The following is a 12397-nucleotide window of genomic DNA, read 5'->3' on the forward strand; positions in this document are numbered from 1 at the left end:
ACAACTAATCCAGAATGTGGCAGCTAGACTGGTGACTGGGAGTGGCCGCCGAGACCACATAACACCAGTCTTGAAAGACCTACATTGGCTCCCAGTACGTTTCCAAGCACAATTCAAAGTGTTGGTGCTGACCTTTAAAGCCCTAAACGGCCTCAGCCCAGTATATCTGAAGGAGCGTCTCCACCTCCATCGTTCTACCTGGACACTGAGGTCCAGCACCGAGGGCCTTCTGGCGGTTCCTTCACTGCAAGAAGCCATGTTACAGGGAACCAGGCAGAGGGCCTTCTCGGTTGTGGCACCCTCCCTGTGGAACGCCCTCCCATCAGATGTCAAGGAAATAAACAACTACCAGACTTTTAGAAGACATCTGAAGGCAGCCCTGTTTAGGGAAGCTTTTAATGTTTGATGTATTACAGTATTTTAATATTTTTCTGGGGAAGCCCAGCCAGATGGGCGGGGTATAAATAATAAATTATTATTATTATTATTATTATTATTATTATTATTATTATTATTATTATTATTATTCCTGTCAATCATCTGGTGTCACCAAACGTTTCCAAGTCAAGCTAAGCTTGAAGTTACAACCTGCCAGCTAATGGGCGGTCACTGTGAGTTCACCAGAATTCCTTGTGCCCCGTTTGGGGCAAGGGTCAACAGCAATTGGGTTTTCCAGAAGGCTCTCTCTCACTGCCAACCAGCTGATTGTGCATTAGCAAAGGGGAGCCTTGCTCTCACTGCCAATCAGGAGTGTGTTTTACAGTTTCCCAACTCTGCATTGACAGGCATATCTCTACCTACTTCACACCTGATGTCACCCATGATTAGGATATTGTTTTGAGATGCCACAAAGTGGGGAAAGCTTTGTTCCACTTAAAAAACAACAACACACTAGTTCAATCAACTGAAGCTTTTAATTCTAGGTTCACATTTAAATCCCAGATCACTTCTGCCAGAAACAAGTGATTTTGGGAAGGATCTGAGACACTGCAGGACAAACCAACCACCTTGGCATCAAATTTCATCAAGAAAACTCCTATGGGTGTGTTTTTTCACATTTTGATCCAATCTGTGTTCAAATAATAATAATAATAATAATTTATTATTTATACCCCGCCCATCTGGCTGGGCTTTCCCAGCCACTCTGGGCGGCTTCCAAAAAAATATATTAAAATACTGTACTACATCAAACATTAAAAGCCTCCCTAAACAGGGCCGCCTTCAGATGTCTTCTAAAAGTCTGGTAGTTGTTGTTCTCTTTGACATCTGGTGGGAGGGCGTTCCACAGGGAGGGCACCACTACCGAGAAGGCCCTCTGCCTGGTTCCCTGTAACTTGGCTTCTCGCAGTGAGGGTGAGCAAAAAGCTAGACGTTTTGCTAAAAAGCAAGAATAGTAGCAGTCCTCTAATTGAAAACTAATGCCTCATTCAAGTCTTGCTCTTGGCACTATTTATATGCCCTGAAGGTACTGATTTTTATGGTTGTTTTGGCTCAGGGTTGTGGATAGAGCAACTAGAAAATCCTCAAGTTTCATTTTCTCAGGGTTCCTGCTTAAACAATGAGAGGCAATTTTGGCCTCGGCCCAGTATACCTGAAGGAGTGTCTCCACTCCCATCGTTCAGCCCGTACACTAAGGTCCAGCTCCGAGGGTGGTTCCCTCACTGCGAGAAGTGAGGTTACAGGAATCAGGCAGAGGGCCTTCTTGGTAGTAGCGCCCGCCCTGTGGAACGCCCTCCCATCAGATGTCAAGGATATAAAGAACTACACAGCTTTTAGAAGACATCTGAAGGCAGCCCTGTTTAGGGAAGTTTTCAATGTTAGATGTTTTATCGTGTTTTTAATATTCTATTGGGAGCCACCCAGAGTGGCTGGGGAAACCCAGTCAGATGAGCAGGGTATAAGTAATAAATTATTATTAGCGTATTTTTCGCTCTATAAGACGCACTTCCCCCCTCCTGAAAAGTAAGGGGAAATGTGTGTGCGTCTTATGGAGCGAATGCAGGCTGCCGCTTCGCTGAAGGGGCGCTGCGCAGAGAGGGAGAACTTTTTCCCCCCTTGTTCTCCTCCTCTAAAACTAGGTGCGTCTTATGGTCGGGTGCGTCTTATAGAGTGAAAAATGCGGTACTTCTTATTGTTGACAGCTTTATTTATACATCTTCTGATAAGAGGCACTGGAAGTTCTGGGTGTTGTCCCAACTCCCCAAGAGTCATTTTCAGGATGAATGGGGGAGCACACAGGGGGAGAGGAGGGAAGCCCCACTACACAAATGGAAATCCTTGCACAGGGCGTTCGCTGATGGGCTTAATAGGGGAATTCCACCCAAGGTTTCTTTAACCAGGAAGGATACGTTGTTGAGCTCCTTCCTGGGTTATATTATTCACTGCTGGGTTTTCCAACATACCTCTGGCGGTTGCAATTTCTCCATCCGCGTGAGCCATGCATTGCATGGCTGTCGCTGCTACACATATCGGCATGCTGAGTTTCTGGCCCAAGATGGAAGTCGACAGGTCCAGAGCAGACACATTCCTCAGCATCCGAGGGTACAGTCTTAACCTAGCACAGATGGAAATGGAGAAGTCAACTTATCAGACAGACGGGAATCAAACTCCAGAGTTTGCACTGCACTTTTTGTCTTTGTTTACTGCTGAGCAAACGCTATCATTTAATGCTCCCACCAGTACGGACTGGAACCAGCTCTTCCTTAACTTTCTTTTTTTAAAAAAGTTTTTACTTATACTTTTCAATTTTATACATTTCATTAATTTTACAATCATTTTAACATTTCAGAGTTTGACTTCCTTCCCCCCTCTTTCTGCAGTTCCTTAAATTTATTTTTTAATATCTTCTGCATATCCAAATTTATTTAATTTGCTCATTTAATTATCTACTTCAAATATAAACTTATGAAACTGCAGGTTATTACAATAATCCTGCCAATGTTTTCATATGTTTGCAATTTATATGTAAATATGCAATAAACCATTTCCATTATTTTATAAAAAGTTTTTTATCTTGATTTCTTATTCTTCTGGTAAGATTTGCCATTTCTGCATATTCCACAAGTTTTTGTATCCATTCTTCCTTTGCCGGGACTTCTGCTTCTTTCCATTTTGGGGCAAGTAGCATTCTTGCCCCTGTAGTAGCATACATAAATAAATTTCTATACAATTTAGGTAGTTCTGTCCCTAGAGCTCTTCCTTAACTTTCAAGTGGTGTGAAGATACCCAGGAGAAGATAATTTGGGTGGTGAGTTCCAAGTTCTAGAAATGTAAAGAGGCAGGGTCAACACACACTTTTCAACTTTTGGCAGGTAAAGAAGGTCTGGCAGCAAAGCAAGTTACCGGTTTTTTTCGCTCCATAAGACGCAGCAGACCATAAGATGCACCTAGTTTTTAGAGGAGGAAAGCAAGAAAAAAATATTCTGAATGAAACAGTGGGTGTATGATTTTTGTGATTCATGCTGTGGCCACAGACGTGTGATCTGATGGTGAATTTGGGGTGACCCAATGTAAAAATCCTGAGGATCCATGGACTTTTACCTCCCCCCTCCCAGGCAGTCTCTGCTAGCGTCCCTTATCTCTCTTCCGATCCCACCGATCAGATGTTTCCTTTCAACACTCCCTTCCCTCTTGTTTGCCTTAGTGTTGTGTCTTTTCCTTAGCTGGAGCAGTTTTTTGCTCCTCCTTTTCTTCTAATTTCTCTCCTTATTGCTTTAGTCTTCCTGTTTTCCCCCTTTGCAAGTTTGCTGTCTTTACCTCCCCCTCCCAGGAAGCCTCCTTTATCTCTAGCGTCCCTTATCTCTCTCCCCGATCGGCAAACGATCAGCAGCTTTGTTTCAACACCGACTTCCCTCTTTTTCTTTTTCGTTTTTTAAAAAGCACAATCTGCTTTTTGCCCCTCGGCAATTCGGCTGCATGGACCACACATTCGCTCCATAAGACGCACAGACATTTCCCCTTACTTTTTAGGAGGAAAAAAGTGCATCTTATAGAGCGAAAAATACGGTACATCCTACAATGCAGGCATATTGTCAAGCATTAGGGATTTCGGGCTGGGACTTTTGCCATCGCTGAGGCTGCGCAACCGCTGAAAGGAATCAGAGGCCACATTCACACCATGCATTTAAGGTGCTACAGTACCACTTTAAAACATCATGGCTTCCCTCAAAGAATTCTGGAGTTTGTTAAGGGAATTGAGAGTTCTTATGGAGCCCCATTCCCCATCACACTTCCAATTTTCATTTCCCTGTGAAGAGGAACTTGTTGTTAAACCACTCTGGAAATTGTAGCTCTTGGGGCAGGGAACAGGCATCTCCTAACAGCTTAACAAACTACAGCTCCCATAATTCTTTGGGGGAGTCATGAGCGCTTAAAGTGGTATCATAGACCTTGGTATGGTGTGAAAGTGGCTGCAGGCTTAACTGTTGCTAACTACAGAAAGCATTTCAAAACATCACAAGCTCCAGGAACCACTCATGTTTCACCTGTCCCAACAACCTACTGCATTCCCTGGAATTGGATATTTTTTCTATAAAGCATAAGCACTGAGACATGGGACGCGGGTGGCGCTGTGGGTTAAACAACAGAGCCTAGGACTTGCCTATCCGAAGGTCAGCGGTTCGAATCCCCACGATCGGGTGACCTCCCATTGCTCAGTCCCAGCTCCTGCCAACCTAGCAGTTCGAAAGCATGTTAAAGTGCAAGTAGATAAATAGGTACAGTTCTGGCAGGATGTTAAACGGCGTTTCTGTGCGCTGCTCTGGTTCGCCAGAAGCAGCTTAGTCATGCTGGCCACATGACCCGGAAGCTGTATGCCAGCTCCCTCGGCCAGTAAAGCGAGATGAGCACTGCAACCCCAGAGTCGGCCATGACTGGACCTAATGGTTAGGGGTCCCTATACCCTTAAGCACTGAGACAGGTAGACTGATGCCACAATAAATATAGTCCACATTGTGTTCTTTAAAGCTACTCCTGAGAAATGGAATAACCTATGTCAAAACATTCAGAATGGGAAAGTCATTAAACCATGTTGCATTGTGTGTTGTTAAGCCTCCACTAGCTTCTCTGTGTTCCTCAGAAATGTTTTAGTAAACAGCTCGACCATGTATTCTCGATGTACCAGTTGTCTGTATCATTGTCTGTTAGGAGCCTTGAACTCTGCATAGCCTCCCATTCCTTCCTCACCATGTTTGAGACAAAGTCTCATTTTGGTGACCTTCCTCGCACTCAGCTTCAGGGAAGCAATGACACGCATTGCGTGTACAACTTTGGTAAACAAGCTGTCATTGGTCCCACATTTATCAGTGAAGGGCAGCTCATTGTCCAAAGGCTTTGGGAAAGTCAGGGATGCAATGTGTCGGAACTGATTATCAGAGGTTTGATCATTTTCTCCCACTCTAATTTAAAATGCTGAAAGATGTGGTTTCAAATTGATTTCCTTGAATGTCATCAGGCCCACAGGCGTCATGACCTTGCCACAAAATCTATTTTCGAAGAAACGATCTGGCTGAAGGAGACTTTGGGATAGAATTTTACCCACCAAGAACAGAAATACTGGAGGACAATCTTTTTTTAGTTCCCCAGCACTAAGCTGGAGAGGGTGAAGCCAGCTCGGTTATCTCTTGTTTGGCAATTTGTGAAAATATTGTGTTCACAAATTGTTACAGAAATGCTGGCGCCATCATCCACACTGCAGATCTTTAGGATTCTTTTATGACAACGAAGTCCAAACATAGTGGGAAGCATCCACATCTCAATTTGTCTCATGGCTTAAGCCACCAGCCTGAAATCGTAACTGCTGACTCCCTGGGAGACCATAGCCTCTTGACTCCATGAGAACCAACAAAGCAAAAAGTTACTGCATTGCATGCATAACCCTCACACCTCCCCATCCAAATATTCACTGCTGATCAGTGGCAGGATGAAGGGACACAGAAGAGATAGCAATCCATCTTGCCAGCCCGTGAGCATATTATATCTCGGATCAAAGATTATTTAGTACCCCATTCATACTATTTTGTGGCCTTGACAACAATGGCATTCATAGTGGAAGGAAGTGGGGCACTGAAAATTATGATTCAGCTGTCACTAGCTTGGGCCATATAATGCTTTATCTTTATTTCCTTAGTAGAGGCTTTTATGGGGACGTGGGTGGTGCTGTGGTCTAAACCACTGAGCCTGCTGATTAGAAGGTTGGCGCTTTGAATCCCTGTGATGGGGTGAGCTCCCGTTGCTCTGTCCCAGCTCCTGCAAGCCGAGCAGTTCGAAAGCATGCCAGTGCAGGCTTTTAACTGAAACCTAGAAGATGAGCTTTGAGAAATGCCACAATGGTAGAGCTCTACAAAGTGATGTTACAGTGCATGGAAGTACTTGAAAAATAATAAATTAATCATCATCAGCATTATTATTTATACCCCTCCCATCTGGGCAGCTTCCAACAGGATATTAAAAACACAACAAAACATCAAATGTTAAAAACTTCCCTAAACAGGGCTGCCTTCAGATGTCTTCTAAAAGTCTGGTAGTTGTTTATTTCCTTGACATCTGATGGGAGGGCGGACGCCATTACTGAGAAGGCCCTCTACCTGCTTCCCTGTAACTTCACTTCTCACAGGGAGAGAACTGCCAGAAGGCCCTCGGCGCTGGACCTCAATGTCCGGGCTGAACGATGTGGATGGAGACGCTCCTTCAGGTATACTGGGCCGAGGCCATTTAGGGCTTTAAAGGTCAGCACCAACACTTTGAATTGTGCTCAGAAACGTACTGGGAGCCAATGTACGTCTTTCAAGACCGGTGTTATGTGGTCTCGGTGGCCACTCCCAGTCACCAGTCAAGCTGTCGCATTCTGGATTAGTTGTAGTTTCTGGGTCACCTTCAAAGGTAGCCCCATGTAGAGTGCATTGCAGTAGGAGGGAAGTACCATAAGCTAATCTGTTGAACATTTTCCTTGGTGAAACAGTTCCATAGCAGAATTGTTAGATCCCAAAGTGAAGAATTTGTCAAGAATGTATAACTTGCTGTTGAAATGGAATACGCAGGATGAAACAGTGAAATCTGCTATGATTAAATGGGCACAAGATGTTGGAAACAACATTATGATGGCTGACTGGGAACAGTTATGGACCACAGGTATGAAGTTTACAGCATGTAATGCTTTAAAAGAGAATCTAATGAAAATGATCTACAGGTGGTACATAACACCAGTCAAGCTTGCAAAAATCTATCATTTGCCCGATAATAAATGCTGGAAATGTAATGAGACTGAAGGCACATTCTTTCACCTTTGGTGGACAGCCCAAGGATTAAGACTTTCTGGGAGATGATTTATAATGAGATGAAAAAGGTATTTAAGTATACCTTTTTGAAGAAACCAGAGGCCTTTCTCCTGGGCACGGTTGGCCAATTGGTGCCAAAGAAGGATAGAACTTTCTTTATGTATGCTACAACAGCAGCAAGAATACTTATCGCAAAGCATTGGAAGACACAAGATTTACCCACCCGGGAAGAATGGCAGATGAAGTTGATGGACTACATGGAACTGGCGGAAATGACTGGCAGAATCCGAGACCAGGGAGAAGAGTCGGTGGAAGAAGATTGGAAAAAATTTAAAGTTTATTTACAGAAATACTGTAAAATTAAGGAATGTTAGAAGGATGCTGGAATGAAGTTACATGGCTTTAGCAGAAAGGTTATAAAGAATTGAGTAAGATGGAAAGGATTTGCTGAAACAGCTAATTGAACTAGAATACAAAAAAAGGGAGGTGTGAGGAGGTCGATGAAACAAGTAAATGAAAGATAAAGATAAGGAAATATTGGATGTGTTTTTAAATGCTTTTGTTGTATTTTTCTGTTTTACTGTATTGTTTTTTTGCTTTTTTTCTTATGTATTTAATTTTTCATTTTTTCATTCTTCTTTTTTTCTGTAATCTTTAAACTTTTAATAAATATTATTTAAAATAAAAAAAAAGAAACAGTTCTATAGCTTTCCCAGCTCAGCCGAAGTGATTTTTCAGGAGTTGGCAATGTGGTGTCCTCTGGATGTCGTTGAACTAGCACTCTCATCATCCCATGACATTGGTAATGGAAACTGAAATTGATGGGAATTTGGAGTCCAGCAACATTCTGGTGGCACTTGGCTTTGTCCAAGGGGCAAGACCTTTCTCTCAGGGCAAATGTGGACTCACAGACTGAATGGCATTCTAGTACAATGCTTTAAAATGTTTTCTGATTGTGACCACTTGATAATATTCACCTTAACTTTTATGTTACATTTACATCCTTATTGCTGCATCCATATCATGGGAAACAGCATGGATAGACTTCTAGAATGCAGTGTGTTTATTTTCAGCCACTGGTTCTCATACTTCAGCTAATACATTTCTTAGTTCATGCATATGATCAGGCGCAGGGTGACAGCCTTTATAACAGAAAATGTTATTCAGCACCGAGAAAAAACACTGAACTTAGCTGTTGTGATCAGAAGTAGCCAGAGATTAATTCCTAGGTTCCATCCAGGAAAATAAGTACCTAGATTGTGTCAAAATGATTTTTCTTCTGTTACACAGCATCTGACAAGTTGACCTTCAGGGGTATATAGGAAGGCATGTTATTTAAGGGTTCACAGTTCTCTTTGTATTTGAGATTTGCTCATTCCATTTTTATATATTACAAGAGAGATGCTGGAAAATAAAAGCTTAATGTGGTTTCTAGCCAAGTTTTGCCATTTGCAAAATCTGAACTTCAGCTATGCCATTATTCTGAAGTAATGTGATGGCAGTTTTCAAAACATTGGTTTTTTATCATTTTTTAGGTTGTGAGCCACCCTGAGATCTATGGATGAAGGGTGGCATGCAAATTTAATAAATAAAAATATACAACAGACCAATTGGGCCTCGATTGTAGGGCCCTGCCCTTTCCATCCTTTCTCAGTGGGCAGAGTACAGCCTGCTTGCTAGGCAAAAAAGCAAGGATTCTGTCAGGAGAAGTTGCAATTTCCCATCTCCAGCATGCTGAGCCACCAAAAGGAAACCATGCAGAGTCAGATGCCATTACAGTGGTACCTCGGGTTACATACGCTTCAGGTTACATATGCTTCAGGTTACAGACTCCGCTAACTGAGAAATATTACCTCAGGTTAAGAACTTTGCTTCAGGATGAGAACAGAAATTGCACGGTGGCAGCGCGGCAGGCCCCATTAGCTAAAGTGGTGCTTCGGGTTAAGAACAGTTTCAGGTTAAGAACGGACCTCCAGAATGAATTACCACTGTATTAATACCACTGTATTATCCAGTGCCCAAGCTTATAGCCTAGCTAAGTCAAATACCCCAGTTAAATGTACGAAGTTATTGCTCAGTTGGGGGAGCCCTTCCAAATGGTGGCCTTATTCCCTTCAAAACCAGTGAGCAACAGTTTAGAGTGAAGATATTTGCAAGAATGCAAGATTGAAAACCCTGACATGGCACGATGCCTGCCAAATCTCGTGGGCTCACCTATTTAAGTTTACCTACCATGTCCTTTTTCCAAAAATGGATTTCAGTTCAATACGCGCAATACTTTAAAGCACAAAATGTTAAAAAGAGAAAGAGAGGAATCAAGCTATTCAACCAGAGGAAAATCCGGTACAGTTGTACCTTGGAAGTCGAACGGAATCCGTTCTGGAAGTCTGTTTGACTTCCAAAGCGTTCGGAAACCAAAGCGCAGCTTCTGATGGGCTGCAGGAAGTTCCTGCAGCCAATTGGAAGCTACAGAAGCCCCATCGGCTTCCAAAAATAGTTCGAAAACCGGAACACTCACTTCCGGGTTTCGTTCAGGAGCCGATTTTGTTCAGGAGCCAAGGCGTTTGAGATCCAAGGTACGTGTCAGGGAACTGCCATCAGCTCAGAGGCGAGAGGTGGAAGGGCAGTTGGGTTACAGGGAGCCTCCGAAGATCGTGTGAAGGAGCTCTTCCTCCGGCGAGGAGGGAACCCACGCCTCCAGTGGGGAAGGGATGCAGGGATCGGAAGATGTTAGAGAGAGCCGCAACACTGAGCCTGAGCAAAGCGGGGGGGGGGAGGCAAGTCCCCCTTTGCCAACACCCTCTCTGCGCAGTCGGTTTATGTGCAGAGAGGGGAGAAGAAGGATGGGGGTCAAAAGACTGCTATGCTGGGGAAAGTTTAAGGACCGTCCACTCCCAGATTCTGCTAGCGACTGAGCAGACATGGACCTGAGACGCTCTGCACTGTAAATGTTTTTGTACAGACAATAAAGCCTGGAAAAGACTGGTGGGAGTCTTGCCTCTTCGCTCTTGAGCAACCATGCCAGCACATAACAGTACACCTGTAATTTAAAAGGCTTGGATGAATAAAAAAGGTGTGTTAAGAAATACAGGGAAGGGGGTGTGCAAGCCTCCCTCAGGAAGACATTCTTCTTTCCTTCCATGCATAATGCACCTATGTTGGCCATTAACTTGTTTAGCCTCACCACCTCCATGTCCTGGACTGTTTTGAAGCATACATCTACCGTTTCTCTTCAATACCCCTTCATCTCAACAAGCAAGGAGACAAAGAGGGGTGCACTGAAGTTGTTGCTTCTTTCCATGCTGAAGGAAAGAAGGGAAAAATTGTTGGGTTGAGAGAACAAGCGTATCAAGATAACCCCACCCTTATCAATCACTCGAAAAGCGGCCTTTGGGGCACAGCGCGGTTGTCCGAACTGTTTACTCCAACTCAGGACCCACCAGACATGGACACAGTGAAACTGGAAAGTTAAGACTATTTAGCCAGAAGCTCCAGCAGCAGTTAAGCATGACTCCTGCAGACAACCAAGCTGTCCACTGTCACTGCAGCTTAACTCCATTACAGACATGCTTCAGAGCTTCATATTCCCCATTGCCCTGTTTAATTACATGCAAGCTTATTTATTTACCTTGAAAATGCAGATACATTTTCAGCTAAGGTCTGCTGATCATCAGCTCCAGACTTATAGTAGTCATACACAGATTTCCGAAGAAATTTCTTAGCATGTTCCTCAAAGTCAGCAATGCAAATTGGTTTTTCGGACATGATGCAGGTTACTCAGTTTTTGTTGCACTTGGATCATTTAAAGTTTCTGCATTTCTGCCTGTTAATCATTAAATTAAAGCAAAGCTCAGATAACTCAGTATGTTTTTTTTTAAGTAACCCAAGTAAAATACAAGCCCCCTGTTGACATTTCTGGACAACTGCTTTGGACTTTGGCATCTATTTCTCATTTACCAAATTCGGATATGTGCCAATGTGTATCAACCAGGAAAACTAGAAGCATGCTTGGGGGTTATGTAAAAGTTGCTATGAGGGCTCAGATAGACCACAGCTTATAAAAGGAACATACGAGTCTTTAAAAAGTTGCAGGCATCTCAAGGAGGCTACATAAGACAAAAGACCTTTAAAAGGAAGTCTAGGCCAAAAAAGAGAAAAAGCAAGAACAAAAGTACTTTTAGAATTAAGGCACGCCAAGGTGGTATTTGGAGAGAACACAGGAAGACAGAAAATAGTAACTAACTTTGCAAAATGCGAAATTTAATTTCCTTTCTTGTTAGGGATGTAACGGGTCACTGCAACATAGCAGGAGGAAAAATGAACTAGTTTATAAATAAATTTGCAATCTAGTACACATGGGACTGGAACCCCATCTTGAAAGTGCCTTTAACACTTCCGGGTTGGCGCCGCCGGCAATGGCGGAATTCCTCTGATCGGGAGGAATTTGCTTTGTGGAAATCAGGGTCTGGCTGCCACGGCGAAGGCGGAGACCCACTAAAAATCACAGGCGGGAGAAGCCTGTGAACGTGGGATTCGGCTGGCACCTTTTGCGCCTCCCCTACTCGCGGGGAAACCTGGTTTCGGGGATCCGGAGCGATGTGGGGTGAGTGGCGCGGTGCTACGAATTGACTGCTTCTTTCACGGAGTGAAGCTGCATTGCTGTTGCCGGAGAGCGCTGACTTTTTCCTGTGGACAATTTGATCTTAAAACAACTACCCGTGAGTAGAACGTAAAATTGGATTTTTAAACGTCTTAATCTGGCACTGAAACGGGGAGGTTTCAAACAGGAAGTCCGCCTTCCCCTTTTGTAAATAGACTGAAGCAAAGAGGCTGCAAGCTAAAGTCTTGGAAAGCCTTCCGTAAAGGATTAAACTTCCATCGGTTAAAATCATTAAACCCCCCTTGGAAGCAGGAGAAGAGGGAGGAAATTTTGGATCGCGTAAGCCTGCAGGAGAGAGTGAAGAAAGTCAAATTACCACCGCTCTGAACCTGGAAACGGGCTGCTAGTAAGACTGACGTTTTGGAAATGTTCATTGACTGTGAATAGAACGTTTGCTGACAGCTAGTTAAATAAGAGAAATACATTGTTTCCATTGTCTCCTTCTGCGTTTAAAAAGGAGTAA

At 43.5% G+C, this 12397-nt stretch overlaps 1 protein-coding gene and 1 long non-coding RNA gene across 4 annotated transcripts in view; one reads left to right on the top strand and one right to left on the bottom strand.

Annotated features, from left to right (window-relative positions):
* HAO1 (hydroxyacid oxidase 1) overlaps nt 1-11109 on the bottom strand; it is a 32151-nt gene extending 21042 nt beyond the window's left edge. The window contains exons 1-2 of one of the 2 annotated variants that reach the window (XM_083606702.1): nt 10903-11109; nt 2403-2554 (exon numbers count right to left, since the gene is read on the bottom strand). In XM_083606702.1, coding sequence (XP_083462828.1) covers nt 2403-2554; nt 10903-11039 — 289 coding nt within the window. In that variant the 5' untranslated portion in view covers nt 11040-11109. Of the gene's footprint in view, nt 1-2402; nt 2555-9792; nt 9964-10902 lie in introns of those variants that run through there. The other variant, XM_083606703.1, reaches the window with a different exon arrangement.
* LOC310759521 overlaps nt 1-12397 on the top strand; it is an 856102-nt gene that overhangs the window by 326590 nt on the left and 517115 nt on the right. The gene's annotated exons all lie outside the window — the stretch shown is intronic.

This window comes from Podarcis filfolensis, assembly GCF_964270895.1.
Source record: "Podarcis filfolensis genome assembly, chromosome: 3".
NCBI lineage: Eukaryota > Metazoa > Chordata > Lepidosauria > Squamata > Lacertidae > Podarcis > Podarcis filfolensis.